This window comes from Lepisma saccharinum (assembly GCF_977018435.1).
Source record: "Lepisma saccharinum chromosome 15 unlocalized genomic scaffold, izLepSacc3.1 SUPER_15_unloc_1, whole genome shotgun sequence".
Classification (NCBI taxonomy): domain Eukaryota; kingdom Metazoa; phylum Arthropoda; class Insecta; order Zygentoma; family Lepismatidae; genus Lepisma; species Lepisma saccharinum.
This window is the reverse complement of record NW_028142892.1, coordinates 2,496,078-2,519,363: the sequence shown is the minus strand read 5'-3', so window position 1 is coordinate 2,519,363 and position 23,286 is coordinate 2,496,078. Positions and strand designations below refer to the sequence as shown.

The 23,286-nt window shown below is 43.1% G+C and overlaps 1 protein-coding gene across 1 annotated transcript in view; it reads right to left on the bottom strand.

The window, feature by feature from the left end:
- Positions 1-1,286: 1,286 nt before the first annotated feature.
- LOC145982231 (uncharacterized) overlaps positions 1,287-23,286 on the bottom strand; it is a 481,944-nt gene continuing 459,944 nt past the window's right edge. The window contains exon 4 of the mRNA XM_083115800.1: positions 1,287-1,603. Within this exon, the coding sequence (XP_082971926.1) occupies positions 1,287-1,603 (317 nt within the window). The remainder of the gene's footprint in view (positions 1,604-23,286) is intronic.

Sequence of the window (23,286 nt, the reverse complement as noted above, 5' to 3'; positions counted from 1 at the left end):
TAGCAGCATTTATGGACTGAAATTTCTTACCCGACACTGATATTTCTTTAGTTCAGCTGAAGATAATTTGGTTTAAGAAATGTGAAATGCTAAATTAGCAGAAAGCATTGAAAATAGAAAAGGCACTATCAATATGGAGGAGAAATATTTGAAAAAAACAATGTTGCCAGTACTGATATTCAAAGTCTATGCGATTTTTCTGACAATCATCTTTGTTGTTCCCAAAGCTGAATATACCAGCTTTTCCTGCAGAATCACTGCCTAAATCTTTTAATCTTTAGTCTGTGTTCAAAAGGTCCATAAAGCGACCTTGAAGTATTGTGTTATCGAAAGAAACATCACCTAGTGCAGTTCGAAAGCGTCAAGTAAACAAACATTCAAGTCTTCAGCATGTAGGACTCGACAATGCAGGCTTGTTTATTTCAATAATGTGCTTGTTATTCACCTGTTTGAAACCATGGAAGACGAAAGTCTGCAAATTCTTGGTTGTAGTTTTTGTAATGTGTGGAAATGTAAGTATAAGAACTTTAAAATGTTATGTGATTTCTGTGTTCTTAATGCGGGGGAAAACAATGTGTTCTTACTTTTATCAACTGACCGTATTAGACGCTGCAGTCGAAGTATAATTGAAGGGTTCGAGTGAAAAACATGGTAAGTGACATTTTGGTCATTTCTGAGTTCATTAAGAACAAAGGTTTTTAGAAGCTATACTGTAGATAAATAGTTTTCGTGTTGTGTTTAACAATTTCAGAAGGCTTCACTGAGACCAATGCAAATTGTATGACATGGCAATTTCACTCGAAAATTGAAGGATGGCAAATTTTGCTTTGTAACTAAAAAATAACCAAAATGTCACATGTTTTACTCCCGAGCCTTCAATTCAGAAGATTGTCACGTCCAATCCAAGACTGAACTTGAAGCACGTTTGCTTCAAGGGCGGTCTCGCACCTTTCAGACATGCCTTTAGTTTCTCCAACTCTGCACATGTATATTATCCAGTCTTTTCCAAAAATGTCGTTATTGTGTTCGTATATTGCAGACATGCCTCTTCTGTTTGCCTGACTCACGTAATGCATTGAGTATTACGTACTTACCTTCTGTGTGTCAGGTGTGTGTTTATCTAACGTATGTACCCCATTGACTATCGAAGAAACATCGCAATGCCAGGTAAGAAAACTTCAGCACAATTACGAGGAACTTCATACGACCCAAGCCACGCGGCTGCTCTTTTCGCCTCCAGCGATGACACTGACCCCTACATCTTCCCGTAGGAGGTCGGGCGGGAGTCAGTCCGGGTTGTAGCTGCAGTCGATCCGGAGGACCACGATAACGCAGGCGAGCACGGCAGAGCCGAGGCTGAGCTGGATCCCAGCGAGGACCAGGAGGTTGACGTAGTCGCTCACGATGAACGTCTTGGCCACGTAGGCCAGCATCAGCCCGTTGAGGACGCAGGCAGTGGTCCAGAGCGTGGTCAGGAGGAGGCCCAGGCGCAGCGTGGGGCCCAGGAACCTGAGGGAGGCCCAGATGGAAGCCGAGCTGGGGATGCAGGAGGAAGAGGGAGGCCTGTACCCCCCGAAGCCTCTGCTCGTGTGGATGCTGGCGGCTGCAAAGAAGAAATATCCGAATGTGGTTAATTCTGAACCACCATCAGAAAATAACGTGAAACTAACAAAATTGCATCGTTCTAGGACAGGGTGCGAAATCCCAGGGGGTGGGGGTCAGGGTGATTTACCCCCATCAAAAGTAAGCAATTAGTTTAAACTTTAAATATACTTTACTCCTTTGCGCTGCAGCCCATGAAGGGCCTTGGCTTACCTAGGTTTGCCTACTGACTGCCGATCTCCCTCGTACGCTTTCCTTCGTCACCTTTAACGTGGAGATCTTCAACCAGTATTGGAATAGTCGGGGGGTCAGCCCGACGTATCCCCAGCCGTTATAGTAGGTCTCCGAGGTCTCCGCGACCGGATTACGCTTACTCATTCGAAGCTTCCCAATTTCGAAATTTCTCGAGACTGAACCCGGGATCGAACCCATGCCGTCCCGCAGTCGCCGTCCAAAGCAAGGTGCCTTAGACCGCACGGCCACGGAGGAGGACAAATATACTTTATTAAGAAATAATAATAAGATAAAACGAAGAATAGTGTCTGTCTGTATGTTTACGAGTGTTGCAAGCCTTCTCTCTATCTCTTTGAAGAGACCTTTAACAGATCTACTCCAATAACAAAATATGCACAATAAAAGTAAAACAACATTGCAAGACAAAACAAAATTGACCGGAAAGTTACATTTCAACTATTTTGCAATTTATTGACATTTTGAATTACTTGATACCTTGTAAATATTGTAGAAATGTTTCTCCCCCACTACAGTCTTCAATGATTTCGCACCCTGCGTTAGGAAACCTATTAACTGAAACATTTCCTTTAATATTTTTCCTAGCATAAAAATAAATGCTTCCAAAAATCTTACAACATTTTTAGAGCATGTTCCCCATCCCATACAAAATAGTATTAGTATCTAGTATTATTTTCTAAATAACTATATTACTTTGCACCTCAGTCAAAGATACTAATATGCAAATTGTCCATTACTATTTTCATTATTTTTATTTTACAGAATAAAATTTTGTTGATACGAAGCAGATGTCACCTTCTCCTGATGGATCATTTGATTCAATTCATGATCACTACATTGTGGAAAACAGAACAGTGATGGACAATGGCTCACATTACAAGGTCGCATAAGGTCAGCGTCGCCAAGGAACAAGGTCGCATAAAGTCTGCGTCGCCAAAGGACAAAGTCACATAAAGTCAGCGTCGTCAAAGGACAAAGTCACATAAAGTCAGCGTCGTCAAAGGACAAGGTCTCTTGATATCAACGTCGCCAAAAAACAAGGTCGCATAAAGTCAGCGTCGCCAAAGGACAAGGTCGCGTAAAGTCAGCGTCGCCTAAGGACAAGCTCACAAAGTCGGCGGCGTCAAAGGACAAGGTCTCTTGATATCAGCGTCGGCAAAGAACAAGGTTGCATCGTCAGCGTCGCCAAAGGACAAGGATGCAAAAAGTCAGCGTCGCCAAAGGACAAGTTCGCATAAAGTCAGGCTTGTCAATGGACAAGGTCTGATAAAGTCAGTGTTGCCAAAGGACAAAGTCGCATAAAACCAGCGTCGCCAAAGGACAAGGTATCTTGATATCAGCGTCGGCAAAGAACAAGGTTGCATCGTCAGCGTCGCCAAAGGACAAGGTCGCATAAAGTCAGCGTCGCCAAAGGACAATGTCACAAAGTCAGCGTCGTCAAAGGACAAGGTCTCTTGATATCAGCGTCGGCAAAGAACAAGGTTGCATCGTCAGCGTCGCCAAAGGACAAGGTCTGTTGATATCAGCGTCGGCAAAGAACAAGGTTGCATCGTCAGCGTCGCCAAAGGACAAGGTCGCATAAAGTCAGCGTCGCCAAAGGACAAAGTCGCATAAAACTAGCGTCGCCAAAGGACAAGGTCTCTTGATATCAGCGTCGGCAAAGAACACTGTTGCATCGTCAGTGTCGCCAAAGGACAAGGTCGCATAAAGTCAGCGTCGCCAAAGGTCAAGGAATCAAAGTCATCGTCGGCAAAGGACAAAGTCGCATAAAGTCAGCGTCACCAAACGACAAAATCGCATAAAGTCAGCGTCGCCAAACGACAAGGTCGCATAAAGTCAGGGTCGCCAAAGGACAAAGTCGCATAAAGTCAGGCTTGTCAATGGACAAGGTCGGATAAAATCAGTGTTGCCAAAGGAAAAGGTCGCATAAAGTCAGCGTCGCCAGAAAACAAGTTCTCACAAAGTCAGCGATGCCAAAAGACAAGGTCCCATAAAGTCAACGTCGCCAAAGGACAAGGTCTCATTAAGGCAGCGTAGCTAAAGGACAAGGTCTCATGAAGTCAGCGTCGCCAAAGGACAAGTTCGCATCAAGTCAGCGTCGCTAAAGGACAAGGTCTTTTGATGTCAGCGTCGGCAAACAACAAAGTAGCATCGTCAGCGTCGCCAAAGGTCAAGGAATCATAAAGTCAGCGTCGCCAAAGTATAAGGTCACATAAAGTCAGCGTCGCCAAAGGACAAGGTCGCATAAAGTCAGCGTCGCCAAAGGACAGGTTCGCATAAAGTCAGTGTTGTCAAAGGACAAGGTCTGATAAAGTCAGAGTCGCCAAAGGCCAAGGTCACATAAAGTAAGCGTCGTCAAAGGACAAGGTCACATAAAGTCAGCGTTGGAAAAGGACAAGGTCGCATAAAGTCAGCGTCGTCAAAGGACAAGTTCGCATAATATCAGGGTTGTCAAAGGACATGTTCTGATAAAGTCAGTGTTGCCAAAGAACAAGGTCGCATAAAGTCAGCGTCGCCAAAGGACAAGTTCGCATAATGTCAGGGTTGTCAAGGGACAAGATCTGATAAAGTAAGCATCGCCAAAGGACAAGTTCGCATCAAGTCAGCGTCGCTAAAGGACAAGGTCTTTTGATGTCAGCGTCGGCAAACAACAAAGTAGCATCGTCAGCGTCGCCAAAGGTCAAGGAATCATAAAGTCAGCGTCGCCAAAGTATAAGGTCACATAAAGTCAGCGTCGCCAAAGGACAAGGTCGCATAAAGTTAGCGTCGCCAAAGGACAGGTTCGCATAAAGTCAGTGTTGTCAAAGGACAAGGTCTGATAAAGTCAGAGTCGCCAAAGGACAAGGTCACATAAAGTAAGCGTCGTCAAAGGACAAGGTCTCTTGATATCAGCGTCGGCAAAGAACAAGGTTGCATCGTCAGTGTCGCCAAAGGACAAGGTCGCATAAAGTCAGCGTCGCCAAAGTATAAGGTCACATAAAGTCAGCGTTGGAAAAGGACAAGGTCGCATAAAGTCAGCGTCGTCAAAGGACAAGTTCGCATAATATCAGGGTTGTCAAAGGACATGTTCTGATAAAGTCAGTGTTGCCAAAGAACAAGGTCGCATAAAGTCAGCGTCGCCAAAGGACAGGTTCGCATAAAGTCAGTGTTGTCAAAGGACAAGGTCTGATAAAGTCAGAGTCGCCAAAGGCCAAGGTCACATAAAGTAAGCGTCGTCAAAGGACAAGGTCACATAAAGTCAGCGTTGGAAAAGGACAAGGTCGCATAAAGTCAGCGTCGTCAAAGGACAAGTTCGCATAATATCAGGGTTGTCAAAGGACATGTTCTGATAAAGTCAGTGTTGCCAAAGAACAAGGTCGCATAAAGTCAGCGTCGCCAAAGGACAAGTTCGCATAATGTCAGGGTTGTCAAGGGACAAGATCTGATAAAGTCAGCGTCGCCAAAGGACAAGTTCGCATCAAGTCAGCGTCGCTAAAGGACAAGGTCTTTTGATGTCAGCGTCGGCAAACAACAAAGTAGCATCGTCAGCGTCGCCAAAGGTCAAGGAATCATAAAGTCAGCGTCGCCAAAGTGTAAGGTCACATAAAGTCAGCGTCGCCAAAGGACAAGGTCGCATAAAGTTAGCGTCGCCAAAGGACAGGTTCGCATAAAGTCAGTGTTGTCAAAGGACAAGGTCTGATAAAGTCAGAGTCGCCAAAGGACAAGGTCACATAAAGTAAGCGTCGTCAAAGGACAAGGTCTCTTGATATCAGCGTCGGCAAAGAACAAGGTTGCATCGTCAGTGTCGCCAAAGGACAAGGTCGCATAAAGTCAGCGTCGCCAAAGTATAAGGTCACATAAAGTCAGCGTTGGAAAAGGACAAGGTCGCATAAAGTCAGCGTCGTCAAAGGACAAGTTCGCATAATATCAGGGTTGTCAAAGGACATGTTCTGATAAAGTCAGTGTTGCCAAAGAACAAGGTCGCATAAAGTCAGCGTCGCCAAAGGACAGGTTCGCATAAAGTCAGTGTTGTCAAAGGACAAGGTCTGATAAAGTCAGAGTTGCCAAAGGCCAAGGTCACATAAAGTAAGCGTCGTCAAAGGACAAGGTCACATAAAGTCAGCGTTGGAAAAGGACAAGGTCGCATAAAGTCAGCGTCGTCAAAGGACAAGTTCGCATAATATCAGGGTTGTCAAAGGACATGTTCTGATAAAGTCAGTGTTGCCAAAGAACAAGGTCGCATAAAGTCAGCGTCGCCAAAGGACAAGTTCGCATAATGTCAGGGTTGTCAAGGGACAAGATCTGATAAAGTCAGCGTCGCCAAAGGACAAGTTCGCATCAAGTCAGCGTCGCTAAAGGACAAGGTCTTTTGATGTCAGCGTCGGCAAACAACAAAGTAGCATCGTCAGCGTCGCCAAAGGTCAAGGAATCATAAAGTCAGCGTCGCCAAAGTATAAGGTCACATAAAGTCAGCGTCGCCAAAGGACAAGGTCGCATAAAGTTAGCGTCGCCAAAGGACAGGTTCGCATAAAGTCAGTGTTGTCAAAGGACAAGGTCTGATAAAGTCAGAGTCGCCAAAGAACAAGGTCACATAAAGTAAGCGTCGTCAAAGGACAAGGTCTCTTGATATCAGCGTCGGCAAAGAACAAGGTTGCATCGTCAGTGTCGCCAAAGGACAAGGTCGCATAAAGTCAGCGTCGCCAAAGTATAAGGTCACATAAAGTCAGCGTTGGAAAAGGACAAGGTCGCATAAAGTCAGCGTCGTCAAAGGACAAGTTCGCATAATATCAGGGTTGTCAAAGGACATGTTCTGATAAAGTCAGTGTTGCCAAAGAACAAGGTCGCATAAAGTCAGCGTCGCCAAAGGACAAGTTCGCATAATGTCAGGGTTGTCAAGGGACAAGATCTGATAAAGTCAGTGTTGCCAAAGGACAAGGTCGCATAAAGTCAGCGTCGCCAAAGGACAAGGTCGCATTAAGTCAGCGTCGCCAAAGGACAATAATTCCCTTTAGTACTTGGTGCGTACTGAAAGTCGTGATCAACTTTTTATTTCAGACGTAAATGTTCACGTAGAGCGATGCGCTGTATAAGACAGTTAGAACCATCTATTGTGACAACATACACTTGAAAGTGGGGTGATGGGCGCAGTACGTATGCGCATTAGCGAGTAGCGAGTAATGGCTCCGTTTGACAGGTCGTTTCGCCAGCGTGCAGTAATTGAATTTCTGTTGAAGGAAGGTGCATCGGCATCAGATATCCACCGCCGATTGCAGGAAGTGTATGGTGATCAGTGTATGGCTGCCAGTAGCATCAGGCGATGGATAAAACATTTTAGAGGTGGAAACACAGACATCAGTAATTTCCCTCGCACAGGCCGCCCGAGAACTGCGGAGGGTGTTCTTCTCGTGGACTTCCTCACTCCAGGGGAAACAATCAATGCTGCTCACTAAGTGCGCACTTTGAGAAAACTTCGTCGTGCTATTCGTGAAAAACGTCCTGGCAGGGATAGTGTTATCCTCCAACACGACAATGCCAAGCCGCACACAGCACAGCTAACGAGGGATGAAGTTGCCAGATTTGGGTGGGAACTCCTTCGACATCCTCCCTACAGTCCAGATTTGGCTCCTTCTGACTTTCACTTGATTTCTTTTCTGAAAGAACACATGCGGGAAAACAGATATGTCACCAACAATGAAGTGGAACTTGCCGTTAGGAGAATACTCAGACGTGCCCGAACGGAGTTCTACAACAGAGGAATTTTCAAACTTCCAGAACGTTGGCAAAAATGTGTCGATTTAGATGGTGATTATGTTGAAGACTAATAAAGGTATGTACTTTAACAGACATATATTAGATTCTTTTTTGTACAGTTTACTTCCTTCTTGTAACATGTTGATCACGACTTTCAGTACGCACGATACATTATTACATTACATATTCAATTTGCATTATCATAAGCAACCAATATACACGTATTACAGCTATTCAATACATGTAATAAGGGGGGAACTCCCGAAGTAAGCCCGCCTCCTCCCGCCTACATTCGAGGGTATGGTCTTATTGTCCTGGTTCCTAAAAATATACCAGGACGTCAGTTGCTCCGAATTTGACGGTTCCCCCGACTTTATTTCCTCTATTTATTACTATTTGATTGCATTTTAAAATAGGTATAATAATAAATTGTAATGCTATACAAGGAATATATACATGATATAATTGATGTATACAATACTTTATGTGATATTATTTCTGTTCTGGGATCCAGAACAGAGGACATGAACCTACTGAGTGACATTACATTACATGTACACATTTTTTTTTAAACCAATTGTGAATAGTGTGAATATAACATTTTCCATTATTGTACTGTTTTTAATTTCGACTGTTATGTTTACGTGGTAGGACAGTATTAACAATATTAATAATATTATTTTTAACAACATCATGAAGAACATCTTCAATAACATTCTCGATAACGTTTCCCGGGCAGTGAGACAGGCATGCATAATCTTGGAGTCGCAGTGGATTCCGTTCCGGCATTCCAGAGCGGTTTGATATACAATATTATTTTCTTCATCAAACCCACAGAACCCAACTCGCAAGTCCTGAACCCAGTCTGGCATACCAGAGCAGGGAGCCCAAAAAGAAGGCCGCATCCTGCGCCCACACTGATTGCTATTCATTCAGTAAAAAAGAAGAGATAAAATTAAAATTTTGGAGTGTGATATTTGTATTTGAATATTTGAATATTGGCTTCCTTCTCGCTTGTTCTTTAGGGTCGTTGCCGCCGCGTGCACAACTGCTTATCTGGCACACGTCGATGCAGGAGTGCAGCGTCTGCATTCCAGGGAGGGGACAAGGGATCACGACCGACAAGGAGCAATGTCCGTGCGAAGAACGATGCTTTATTGTCGTTGCGTCTCCATATTATTCTAAGGGCCGTGCATTATGTTTCCTGCATCGAGTTCGTTGGAAATGCCAAACATAGGATAACGTGTAGCCTAATTAAAATAAAATGGCATCCTATCACGTCCGTCTCACTACCTGGGGTCATATCAACGAAAATCAAGTCTGATATCATATTGTAGATTTAACTATTTTAGACTGGTAGAGTCGGTGTTGAAATAATTTGAATTTGCTCCACGTATGAGATTAACATCATATAACTTAATTTGGAAAACGTAAATGACTAAATTATAAAAACTTCTTGTTTTATTACATTATTATTTAATTATTTAATCAATGTAACGGAAGTAAAAGTACGTGATTAATGTTTATGAAACCTAAAATATCATTTCCCTTTATTACCTTCACCTGTTAAAATTATATGTGTAAGGTACAGAAAATATAAACATACTAATATTACATAAGAAAAACAGAATACCAATTTTGCATATATATATATATATATATATATATATATATATATATATACACACACACACACACACACACATATACATACACACACACACACATATATATATATATATATAAATATAATGACAAAATTACGTTATATTATATAATGTAAAGAAGAAAGAAAAGTATGTAATTATCATTTCCGTGCGTTACCTTCCCCTATTGCAATAATATATGCGTAAATACAGGAAATATGAGCATTTTAACATTTCGTGGAGAACAAAAACTAATTTTGCAAATTTTTAACGAATATTTTCACACAAGATACATATATTGAATACTGAAGGTATGTTAAACCATCCTAAGCGTACAACTTGTGTAAGTTAATTGAACGCAATGGACATAGTTAATTACAAAGATTGCATAGAGCTCTATATTATACATAGAGCTCCATAAATTATAAATTAGATACATATGGTAGTTGTTGTTAAATTATAATCTTAAATCCTAATCTCAGTCCCGAGTCAATTCCCAGGGAGTTCACTGGCTTCCAGCGGTGATTCATTTATTTTATCTAATTAATCAGATAAACTGTCTTAAGTGAATTAAAAATCTCCAGAAGGGAAGCTCCCGGAATGTCAGTTTCTTTGTTTTGGGAATTTTGTTTAAAGTTGTTTCATTAGCATTTTTTTTTTTGGTCCTCCCCGGGGATCGAGCTGAGATAGTTTACTTAATACTGCTTGTTCTTCCTAACGCCGTCCCGTCCGTCTCATGTTGTCCCTGTGTCGCTCCCAAGGCGTGCGGGGTGGGTGGATTCTTCTTCTCTCGGCCGCCTCCTTCGTCCAGCGGCGACAACGCAGCAGCGACGCCCCGACGCATCCTCCGGCGACTCCTGTTCGTGTTGCCCCTGTTCTGGGAGGGGGCGCAGGGATTTCTCTCCTCGGATTCCTTCTTGGTGTTTCGGCGGGGGCCGGGCGGGGCAGGGGGGCAAAAGGTCGCCGGCGATTGTCTCGCATGAATATCTTCAGCTCCGCATCGGACACCGTGTCTGCCAAAGCATTTAGTTTATCAAAATGTGGACTCTTTAGCAGATTGTAGACGTCCGTGTGGGGAAGTTCCCGCCTCGCTGCGATGATACTTTCGTCCGAAGCTTGGCAGAAAAATACCTTGTGCTCTGGGGTGTCGATTTCCGTCGTGCAGGACCTGCAGAGATCGTTGTCTCGTCTCTCCGTTTTTAAAAGATGGGTGCCGTATGGGCCGTGGCCCGTGAGAAAGTGGATCAAGCCCTTTGAGAACCCCTTGTTTTTATGCACCAAAGGCTCGTTCGTGTTCGGCATGAACTTGTAGAGTCTCCTACCCTTCTCGAAAGAGCTCCATTCCCTCTGCCAATCCTCTCTTACTCTATGCTTTATGTCACGGAATGTTGGGTAGAAGTTTCCTAGCATCTCGGTTATCTTTCTTTCGTTGCCCTTCCTGAAAAAGTAGGAAAGGGCCCGGAGCTTTATAATGTAATCCAACGGCAAGCTGCCCGTTACTGTGAGCAAGGCTTCGGTAGATGTTGTTCTGAACGCCCCGGTTAGCCTGAGCAGAACCTTTCTCTGCGACGATCTGAGTCTATGCACGTATGTCGATTTCCCCAGGGATGTCGATGCCCATGCAGATGCACCATACGATACTATCGAATCATAAATGGAGACCAAGTACGTTTTCCAGGTTGAGGGTGGCAGATGGAATTTGTTGGAGGCTATCGTGGCCACCTTGTTCATTATTAGTTCTGCTTTAGAGGTAATGGTTTCCATGTGCCTCTTGAAAAGCAGCCCCTCGTAAAGAGTGACTCCGAGATATTTTACTTCCTTCACTCTTTTGATGGAATTATTATTTATTTTAATTGTAGGGTTTCTGTTAAAACTTAATTTTCCTTTTAGTAAAACATAGTTGGTTTTATTCGCAGAAAGATCCAATTTGGCTTTGTTACACCATTGCGTCAATCTATTAAGAGCAGTAGAAGTGCGTGATTCAATCTCCCGTCTGGAATTTCCAGTTATCACCAGCAATAAGTCATCTGCATACGCAATACACTTGTGTACTACCTGTAGGCCCTTCATGAGTTGGAGGCATGGTTCGAAATTAGAATTCCACAAGTGTGGACCGAGGACCGATCCCTGTGGGCACCCTTTACATGTAAGTTTGTTGATTTTTCCTTCGTGAAGAGATAAAACCACTCTCCTGTCGGTGAGGTAGTCAAGTAAGGTAGTGTACGGTGTCCCAGGACGGTCCAAGTTCCGCAAAGTTTGGAAGAGGTGGGGCCACCAGAGGTTGTCGAAGGCCCCCGATATATCCGCCAGCACCGCCACTGCATATTTCTCGTCAACCAAGCCAATCGTGTTTAATAGATTGTTTATAGCGTCTTCGGTAGATCTGCCTTTCGTGAAGCCGGATTGAATGTCTGAGCTGTTTGTTAAAGCTGTGAATTCCAAAAGTCTTTTAGTCAGTAATTTTTCGAATATTTTTCCCAATATGTTGATAAGACAGATTGGTCTGTACGACTTGGGGTGCGTTTCCACTTTTTTCCCGTCTTTTTTAATAATAATAAGTTCAGATTCCTTCCAAATTTTCGGAAATTCCTTAACAATGAGACATTGATTGTACAGAGACGTTAGGAAAGGGGCGATTGCCGGGGTTGCCATTTTAATGATTTCGGCAGGAATTTTGTCTGGACCCGGCGACTTTTTGCTTCTTGTGGCCGTGATTACAGTTATGACCTCCTCCACGCTGAAGGGAAGGAAGGGTCTGTTGTTGTTTTTTTCTTTATAATTACTTCTGATGTATTTATGGGTGTCGTTATCTTCATTTACGTTATCATCGGGAAGTAGAGTGTTAAGTAGCAATTCCGCTGTGTCTTGCAGGAACTTGGTGTAGGTGCCGTCCTCTTTCTGCAGAGTTGTAAAACCAGTTCCAATCTTTATCTTGTCCATTGCAACCCTATAGGGGAGTCCCCATTTGTCATTTTTTAATTTTGATTCGACAAAGCGTTTCCAGCTATTGGTTTTAAAGTTCTTCAGCTCGGCTTCGTATCTGCTCTTGGCCCTCCTGTAGAGATCTAAGTTTATTACCCTCAGAGCGTGTATTCGCGTCCTCTGGTACAGCTTACGCGCTTTCTTCATGACTTGCTTTAGGTTTTTAAGTTTAATGGGCCAGAGCTTACCAGATTGTCTCCCGCTGGACGATATTTTCGGGGTTGATTGATCTATTGCAGTTTTTAGTTCTTCTGTCACGTATTCTGCCCATTCATGCACGGTCTTTGTAAAGTCCACCTGCGGTGGGAGATTTATTGCTTGCATAAGAAGCCCATGATTAGTTTTTCTCCAGTCGTACGTATTTTCGGCATTGCTTGTGGGTTCGTTGATGTCGGTTAATAAACAGAAGGTGATTATGTTATGGTCACTCGTGGTTTCCATGTCGAAGACCTTCCACTCTCGCACTTTTCCTGAGAGTTTGTTGTTTGATAAAGTGATGTCTATGTTGCTGGACGCCACCGCTCTTCCCCTGTACGTTGGCGGATTTCCAGGAGCATTTTCGACAAAGAGGTTGTGGCTCGCAATAAAATCTTCCATCAACTCTCCGTTAGGATCCGTTGTGTCGCCGTGCCACCAAGGGGAGGAAGAGTTCGCATCCGCAGTTATCAGTAATTTGTGGATGTTGTAGGCATCGCATGCTTCCCCAATCTTGTCAAGAAAAATTTCGAGGTTAGTGCTGAATTGACAATAACTATTTATAAGGATGAACGTAAAGTTTTCTAGGGAGAGTTGTACACAATTAATGTGCGAGTTCGAAAATTGAGCGAGTTTGGTTGGAATGATGTTCTTGTTCATTAAAATTATAGCAGCTTGTGGTTTCTCGCTGTCATGTAATACTTTTATTCCTGACGGTACGTATGGTATTTTACTATTAATAGTATACGGTTCTTGAATGGACAGAATATCAATTTTATTTATATTTGCGAATTCAAATATTTCCTGGGTAGCTAGTTTTGCACCATTGAGGTTGGCCTGTAAGACTCTTATTTGGCCGTTCATGGATGCCTGACGATCTGGTAACATTGCGGCCATTCTTTATGGTGGATAAACGCGACTCTTCCGTACGCCCTTGCGAAGTCAGCATAAATGTCTTCCAGCTCGAAGGGCACTTCCCTTCGTGAGAAAACCTTGTCAAGGAGTTCAAAGAGTTTGTTCTCCGTAATTGGTATGTTATTCGACGCTGGAGTTATTTTGTCTATAGCCTCCGGATATGGAAAAGTAATGTTTCTGCCGTTCTTATGTTTATATCTGATTATTAGTCTCGGTGCGGTTGCCAGGTTATCTTTCTGTTCCAGCCGACTGAGGCGTAAAGACGTTTCGAAATCTTTATATATTGTATCTGGGTTTATGTTATTGAAAGTGACTTCCGGTGTAGGTGGGTTTAGGAGTGTCGGTTTGCAAAAATTAGGGTATTTACTGGAAGGTTGGAACTCAGGAGCGTTGGGGTTGAGGTTCTTTTCTGAAGCAGAGGTTGTGTTTACAAGGTTTGTTCGCGGAAGTTCTGAGGGGGTGGGCTCCAGGTGCAGTTGCGCAAGGATGTTTGTTGGCGAGGGAGGGGAGGGAGTAGTCCTTTTGAGTTTAGGAGAATAGTAGATAGTGTGAGGTCTCTCGGGTGATTCCGATGGGGAATCGGGTGGGGTCATAGGCAGAGTTAAAAGCCAAAGGACAAGGTCACAAAAAGTCAACATCGGCAAAGGACAACGTCGTAAAAGTCAGCGTTGCCACAGAACAAGGTCTCAAAATATCAGCGTCGCCAAATGAAAATGTCTGATAAGTAGGCGTCGCCAGAGACAAGGCCGCATAAAGTCAGCGTCGCTAAAGGAAAAGGTCTGATTAAGTCAGCGTAGCCAAAGGACAAGGTCTTATGAAATGAACGTCGCCAAAGAACAAGGTCGCATGAAATCTGCTTTGCCAAAGGAAAATATCGCATAAAGTCAGGGTTGCCAAAGGACAAGATAGCAAAAAGTCAGCGTCGCCAAAGAACAAGGTCGCAGAAAGTCAGGGCTCTCAAAGAAAAAAGTCGCGTGAAGTCAGCTTTGCCAAAGGAAAATGTCGCATAAAGTTAGCGTCGCCCATGGACAAGGTCGCAAAAATTCAGCGTTGCCAAAGGAAAACGTCGCATAAAGTGAAGAATGCCAAAGGACAAACTCGCATAAAGTCAGGGATGCCAAAAGAAAAGGTCGCATAAAGTCAGGGATGCCAAAGGACAAGGTCCCATAAAACCAGCGTCGCCAAAGGACAAGGTCTCACTAAGTTAGCGTCGCCAAAGGACAAGTTCGCATAAAGTCAGTGTTGGCAAAGGACAACGTCGCATAAAGTCAGCGTCGCCAAAGAACAAGGTCGCATAAATTCAGCGTCGCCAAAGAACATGGTCACAAAATCTCAGCGTCGCCAAATGAAAATGTCTGATAAAGTAGGCGTCGCCAAAGACAAGGCCGCATAAGGTCAGCGTCGCCAAGGGACAAGGTCTCATTAAGTAAGCGTATCCAAAGGACAAAGTCTCATGAAGTCAACGTCGCCAATGCAAAAGGTCGCATAAAGTCAGGGATGTCAAAGGACAAGGTCGCATAAAGTAGGCGTTGCCAAAGCACAAGGTTGCATAAAGTCAGCGTCGCCAAAAACAAGGTCGCAAAGAGTCAGGGATGCCAAAGGAGAAGGTCGCGTAAAGTCAGAGATGCCAAAGGTAAAGGTCGCATAAAGTCAGTAATGCCAAACGACAAGGTCGCAAAAACTCAGCGTCGCCAAAGGACAAGGTCGCATAAAGTCAGGGTCGCATAAATTCAGTGTCCCCATAGAACAAGGTCACAAAATGTCAGCGTCGCGAAATAAAAATGTCTGATAAAGTGGGAGTCGCCAAAACAAGGTCGCATAAAGTCAGTTTCGCCAAAGAACAAGGTTGCATAAAGTCAGTGTCGCCAAAGGACAAGTTCTCATTAAGTCAGCGTCGCCGGACAAGGTCTCTTGATGTCAGCGTCGCCAAAGATCAAGGTTGCATAAAGTCAGAGTCGCCAAAGATCAAGGTTTCATAAAGTCAGCGTCGCGAAAGGACAAAGTCACAAAAAGTCAACGTCGCCAAAGAACAAGATCGTATAAATTCAGCGTTGCCATAGAACAAGGTCACAAAATCTCGTCGTCGCCAAATGAAAATGTCTGATAAAGTAGGCGTCGCCAAAGACAAGGCCGCATAAAGTCAGCGTCGCAAAAAACAAGGTCTGATTAAATCAGCGTAGTCAAGGGACAAGGTCTTATGAAGTCAACGTCGCCAAAGAACAAGGTCGCATAAAGTCAAGGATGCCAAAGGACAAGGTCGTATAAAGTCAGCTTCGCCAAAAGACAAGGTCGCACAAAGTAAGCGTCACCAAAGCAAAAGCTTGCATAACGTCAGTGTCTCCAAAGGACAAGGTCGCATAAAGTCAGGGATGCCAAAGGACAAGGTCGCAAAAAGTCAGCGTCGCCAAAGGACAACGTCGCATAAAGTCAGGGATGCCAAAGAACAAGGTCGCATTAAGTCAGCGTCGCCAAAAGACAACCTCTCATGAATTCAGCGTCGCCAAAGAACAAGGTCGCATAAAGTCAGTGTCGCCAGAGGACAAGGTCGCATAAAGTCAGGGATGCCAAAGGACAAGGTCGCATAAAGTCAGGGATGCCAAAGGACAAGGTCGCATAAAGTCAGCGTCGCCAAAGGACAAGGTCGCATAAAGTCAGGGATGCCAAAGGACAAGGTCGTTAAAGTCAGCGTTGCCAAAGGACAAGGTCGCATAAAGTCAGGGATGCCAAAGGACAAGGTCGCATAAAGTCAAGGATGCCAAAGAACAAGGTCGCATAAAGTCAGGGATGCCAAAGGACAAAGTCCCATAAAGCCAGCGTCGCCAAAGGACAAGGTCGCATAAAGTCAGCGTCGCCAAAGAACAAGGTCGCATAAAGTCAGGGATGCCAAAGAACAAGGTCGCATAAATTCAGGGATGCCAAAGGACAAGGTCCCATAAAGCCAGCGTCGCTAAAGATCAAGGTTTCATTAAGTCAGTGTCGCCAAAGAACAAGGTCCCATAAAGCCAGCGTCGCCAAAGAACAAGGTCGCATAAAGTCAGTGTCGCCAGAGGACAAGGTCGCATAAAGTCAGCTTCGCCCAAAAAAAGATCTCATGAAGTCAGCGTCGCTAAAGAACAAGGTCACATAAAGTCAGCGTCGCCAAAGGACAAAGTCGAATAAAGTCAACGTCGCCAAAAACAAGGTCTTACAAAGTCAGCGACGCCAAAAGACAAGATCGCCAAAATTCAGCGTCGCCAAAGGACAAGGTTGCATAAAATCAGGGTCGCCAAGGGACAAAGTCGCATAAACCAGCGTCGAGGAAAAACAAGTTCTCACAAAGTCAGCGTCGCCAAAAGACAAGGTCGCCTCAATTCAGCTTCCCCAAACGACAAGTTCTCATTAAGTCAACGTGGCCAAAGGACAAGGTCTCATGAAGTCAGCGTCGCCAAAGGACATGGTCGCATGAAGTCAGCGTCGCCAAAGGACAATGTCGCATCAAATCAGCATCGCCAAAGAATAAGGTCGCTTAAAGTTAGCGTCGCCAAATGACAAGGTCTCATGAAGTCAGCGTTGCCAAAGAAGAAAGTCGCATAAAGTCATCGTCGCCTTTGGACTAGGTCGCAAAAAGTCAGCAAAGGATAAGTATTCGACCCTGTCCTTTGTCGACGCAGACTTTTTACGACCTCGTTTCTTGGCGATGCTGACGTTATGAGACCTTGTCCTTTGTCGACGCCAACTTTATGCGATCTTGTTCTTTGGCGACGCTGACTTTCTGCAAGCTTGTGTTTTGGCGATGCTAACTTTGTGAGACCTTGTTCTTTGGCGACGCAGACTTTTTGCGACTTTGTCCTTTGACGACGCTGACTTTATGCGACCTTTTCCTTTTGCGATGTTAACTTTTTACGACCTCGTTTCTTGGGCGACGCTGTCTTTATGAGACCTTGTCCCGTGGTATACAGATGCTTGTCATTCGCGCTGAGAGAATTTTATAAATACGGACGAGACCAAGAACGAGACAAGCATCTACAACTCGAGAGATGGCCGAGACGATGCCAAATCTTGTATTGTCTCTATACCTCTAGAACACATGAGCAGGTACATAGCTATTTTTGATTGTTGCACATACTTAATTTCTGTGTTTCTCATTATTTACCCCGTAAGATTTGTCCCCACGAAGGGCGCAACTTGTGCTTGACTTAACTTCAGTGGCGAAGTGTCCTATGAGGCCAGGAGGCCGGGCCTACGCACGCCATTACTCTTTTAAAGGTTTATTTACGTATTTCGTCAAAACATATGTAATGCAATGGAAAAGTTCGGAATTTTCATTTATGATAATTACAAAATAATTCTAACCCTGTCCAGTATACGAACTTTCCACGGAGTGAGGCACATTTGCTGGGGCCTCTTCTCTTTACATTCCGTCTTACGGTCGTATATTCGGGAAGCCTAATCTTAGGAGTACTATACGTATGCTTACAATGTGCTGATGAGGCCGGCCTCGCGGTGTTACCCACTAGGGCGAACAGAATATCAGCAACACTGCATTTCCGCCAGGGTTGGAAATTTGTGGTGTACCAGCATTTTTTATAAACATTAGCCTGTATTCGTGCAGAGAGATTTCTATTTCATTGTACATTCTCCATATTTTGTACGAAACTTAAGTTTTCCTTCCTTTCATCGACAAGTGTAAGTGAAATTGAAAATTACGGGTTACTGTAGTTCTGACTTCGTTTTCTGGTCAGAGTGCTGATGGTCTTGTCGATTCACCCAACACCGTAGCGTAAACAGAAAGTCTAAAGAACTTCTATTTGTAAAGTAAGTCTTCATACCAAATTATGTAAATTAAAATGCTATCTACGCCTTATATTTACAAAGTAGTTTTACTTTCACTGGAAATAGAATAATTTATTTTTATCGTGAACGGGGATTCCCTCGCTCGTTTCTTGTCTCTGGTAACTTGCCTCCTGCTCAGGACGCTAGAAGGGAGCGTGGCTCGGAGCTCGAAGTTCGTGGCGGTAGAGCTTTGTTTGTGATTCGTGTCGTGTGCAGCGATCAGATTTATGCAAGTAAGTGCTGGACTGAAATGCAAGAACAACAAGAATAATCGATTTCTTATGTAATTGAGTGAAGATGTAATCATCGGTAAGGTAGGACCCACTTTTGGTCTTTCATGTTTCCTTCTTATAACAATCATTGCTAAAATGTTTTCAACTATATTTTCCTTTGCAAGTAGCAGTGGCAAGTGACAGCAAAATATTTTAAAAAATTCAAAGTAGTTGAAACGTTATTTAATGCGTTAACACTGTCAGTTTGGCAGACATTTTTTTATGCAGCTGACACAAGCGAAGAGGTAGGCAGTTTCGTTTACCCTGAAGGAATAACAAGAGAAGAGGGCAGTCAATGAGAGTACAATGCAAGGGAAGACTTTTTTGGGTTTAGGACAAAGAGTGTTATGGGATTTATTGCGCAGGCCATGTCTGTTTAAGGTCTGGCGGAAAAGGCCAGTGTTGTCACATTGGATTGGCAGAAAAGAGCTAAATTGCGCCTAAAAATTGGGATTCTATTCTCTCAAGCAACTACATTTATTATTACCTGTTTATATGTTACTCCCTCTGTCCCATAATTATTGTCCGGTACACTTTTGTTTGTTGTCCCATAATAATTGTACGATATTCAAACTGTAACATTGGTGTATACAGAAGAAGTAAATGAAACACGGGAATGTGTCATACAACATTATTACTCAAGGATCAGTACAAATTGGCCGATCAAGTATCCAAAAGAACCTAAATAAAAAGTCACCATTTTGGCATACCGGACTATAATTATGGGACAGAGGGAGTACAAGGTAACCTGTTGTGTTGCCGGGTCCCAAACAAGGGACGTGAAGGTGTCTACTAACACAAGGGATAGAACAAACTAGGATGCGAAGTATACTATGATATACACACTGAATGAGAGATGTCACCTTTACTTATGTTTTGTCTCGACAGCCCCGTAGTGGTCATCCTAACACGTTACGAAGCCAGGTGACATGATTGTGGTCATTTCTCTAGAAAGCCAAGACTGGAATTAACTACAACCATTCCTTTAGTTAGACAACAGATAACAATGGTGTTTTCCTCGGTGCGAGGAAGTCGTGCTAAGGAAAACTAAGTTGACAACAGTAGAACGTACCAAACTGACAGTCGCTGAAAGTGCTGAATTCTGTCATCTGCTCACGGCTCAAACGTCAGTCTGACCCGAAAATTATGGGGTTCTTCTAGCCCTTTTCACCTCATTGCAAAATAAATAAATAAATAAAGAATTGACAATAGGGCTCGAGCACTATGCGTTGGATTTTCGCGATGTCTCATGATTGGTAGTTCTTTCTGGAGGTGTGTGCATAAATCAGGGGTTGAAAAAATACAAACAAAAAACCGAAATGAACAAAAATGTAGATTGATGACGTCTGGTGGGCGGGAGGAGAACGTCTAAGACATAACTATCGTACTGATGGCCGGTAACAACACCTTTTAAAACGTCACGTTACTGGCAAGTAAAGAAGCGGCCAGGAGAGACATTGAACCACTCTCCATGACATAGCCCCCCCTCACTTTCTTTTTACAGATTTAAGCACTTTTGTGCCTACCCTACTAGGAACTCTAAGCTTCGCCACTGCTTAACTTGTACATGACAATTGCAACAACACAATTCAACCTTGTTTATTATTAATTCTCACGAGATAGCATATCGGATAATTCACTGCTGCAGTTCAGAGGGAAAAAAGCTAAATTTCGTGAGACGTTAAGAGCAGTATATATTACCGTTAAACATAAGAATGAAACCACATAACCTCGACTATATTCTATCTCGTGAGAACAGCCCTGGAATATAATTTGAAATGAGAATAGATGCCTGGAAAAGATCCAAATTAGGGTACGCACTTTCATGTACTCTTGGGACACTGCAATTCAACCTCCGACGCAAATCCACCAATTGCAGCTTTTACTGATTACAAATTCTAGAAAATTGTCGCGCCCGCTTAATGCACAAAGGATGCAGGTAATTTATAACCGGAGTTAATTCCAGCGAAGGCATAATTTGTAGCGATCCTGCATATACACCACGCAGCGGATAATCCCCGACAATCCACCACGTGACCATTCCGAAAGCTCTAATTGGCCCTTCTATCTCCTCCTTTGAAACCCGATCAGCATCGCTGCCTCTGCTAATTCAATAATTCAAGAGAACGGATCGATTTTTCCGATCGGATACTGAGAAGTGGAAAGGGGGGGGGGGGGTAGCCAGAGCGTGGTTACATTAGATCAAACACTTTGCCTCTTCGCGGCGGAGACGAGTCCTCGCAGAATTAGCTTTCTAGCTGCTAATCAGACGGAGAGAGAGCACGAGAGGTACAAAGTGATAGAAGGGCAATACAGGTCACACGAGAGCTGGATAAGTTACTCAAAGAAAGTAAGGCGAGACAGTTGCAGTTCATTTGCTTCCAAAAGTAAATGCGTTACGGAAACAAGTGTTTGGAAAATTACTTTTTAAAAGTAACTGAATTATACTTTTACAGGTACTTCATTCAAAAAGTAACCGCGTTACAGTTACAGAAACTCTAGCTAACTTTTACAGTTACTTTCTAATAGAAATTTTCTTGCAAGCAAATTACACAAAATCAAGCATCATTTATTGTAATAAAATAAATGTTTTATATTTATGTTTCTGGTGGATAATGTAAATCTACATATTTACATTATTTCAACAAAATGGGGCCTCCCCGATGGCGTAGTGGTAATGTCGTCGTCTTGTAATCAAGGATTCCATACATAGTGGATAGGATCCCACTTAAAACTCTAGGTCCAGTTCCGATTAGTTTCTCTGTGCATAAAGTGGACTTAAAACACATATTCAATCAATTGAAATTCAACAAGAAATGAATGAAACAGACAGGTCTTTGCTTGCAATTAGAAATGACGAATTCCAATAAAGCATGGATGCTATAAGTTTAGCATGCATTGGATGGTTCCACAAAAATCCTCTCCCCTTAGCATCCAGACAAAACACATTGTTGAAAGAGAGTTGCCAAATTTACCTCTTCAGCACGTTACAAATTTTGAAGTAAACGATTTAAGTGTCGTAAAGTAACTTTTGATAACGTTAGTTCTATTGCAAAAAGTAGCCTTTTAAAAGTTGTTAGAGTTAGAATTCCTAAATAGTAACTGTTACTTGTAACTGCTTGACAATTAATTAGTTACTTCCAAACACTGACCGTAACATTATCATAAAATAATGATTTTTAGCTTTTTACAAAAGTATCACATGTCTTTGTTTGCTTCCCAGAGTTACTTTGCACACATCAATTCAAGACAACACGTATCGTGGTGTTAAATTAAGCAGTGATTTTTCCACCCCCAACCAACCCTATTTTTTTTACTTTAATAAAATTAAAAGAAACGAGAGATTAGTATTAGGGAGAGAGGAAGACAGAGAATTGAATAGAAAGTTTATTTTACAGTTAAATTTAGAGCGACCGTTCCATATGTACTCCACGAGATCTTTCGCTGCTCCGCAGACATGTGTTACAGCAGAGTATGGAAATATGACACGCATTATTTTTGCTGTTCAGTGTACACAGAGCGCTTTTATTTTCGCTTTGAATTTCAGTGCCAATAAAGTGAAGTTTCGTTACGATTGAAGAGACAACTTCGCAGAGATTATTGCTGCGTGTAAATATACCATTCATGGTTTGACAGACTGTCGCTCAGGAGATTACGGTTATTCAGGAGTATCATTTTTCGTGCTCGCATGAATCATCGAGATAACAAATGAAAACGCATCTTCAATGGAAACTTGTAAATAATATTCCACGTTAATTTCCATGTGAAAGGCGAAGAGTTCACAGATAGCTGTTAAAAAGCGTCCTGTTCACAAGCATGATCGCTTCTCAGTAAACAGCACATGGAAAATACTATTTTGGCCAGTTGCTGAACACGAAATGGCAACAGCAGTAATTCCAACCATTTTTAGATGGTGCTACACAGTGCCTGGGTGCTAAATAACTACATTATCCGTGACAACAAAAATAATGTGACAGCATACTGTAATAGCCACATTTACAAGAGCACATATTTTCACGAACAGCCGCGATAGCTCAGTCGTTATGACGTCTGACTACCATGTGAGAGAGCCGGGTTCGATCCCCGGAGAGAAGAGTGGATTTTCCCATCTGTTCAAGCTGCTCCGGCGCCCACCCAGCGTCGTATAAAGTGGGTACCTGGAGGAAACTCTGAGGGGTAAAGGTGGCCGCGGGCGTGGTGCTGATCACATCACCCCCGCCTTCGGCCGTGATGAAGAAAGTGTTGGGCAAAGCAGAGGGGAGCACAATACTTTACTTTTACATATTTTCACGTGTAAACGTGATCATAATTTTCTGCTCACAATATGCTAGAATCGTACAGGGTGTGTAGATCTTTCTACATTACATGTAGACTTGTACAGCGGCAGGGAAATTGACCGTTTTAGTGTGGCAACACTACAGGTAGGCGGAGTCAGGCTTCACGCGGGATTTCCCTAGACACGTGATGCCATTTCAGTCAACATGCACCAGCGGGATGCTGTACATCGTCCTTTTGTTGTGGAAACATTTTTTTAAAAAATGGTGAATCTGTAGTTGGAACGTAACGAGCATTTAGGTTGCAGTCCAATGTCGGGCGTCACGGAAGAGTTCCTAGTCAGAACACAATATTGTTGTGGATACATAACTTTAGGACTACCGGCTCTGCATTAGAAAGGACGCCGACGAATTGACCACACACGATTTTGGTTTCAACAGCAGTTGCAGTGTTGTCATGTTGGCTATAAAATCTTGAAGATATTTCCTATCGAATGAGTATTTGCTTGCAAATTTCTATCAATTCGTTCGAAAGTTATAGCATGTTATTTTTGTTTACCTGAAGCCCGGACACCCAGTATATAGTTTTTGTGTTTCGATCTCCTG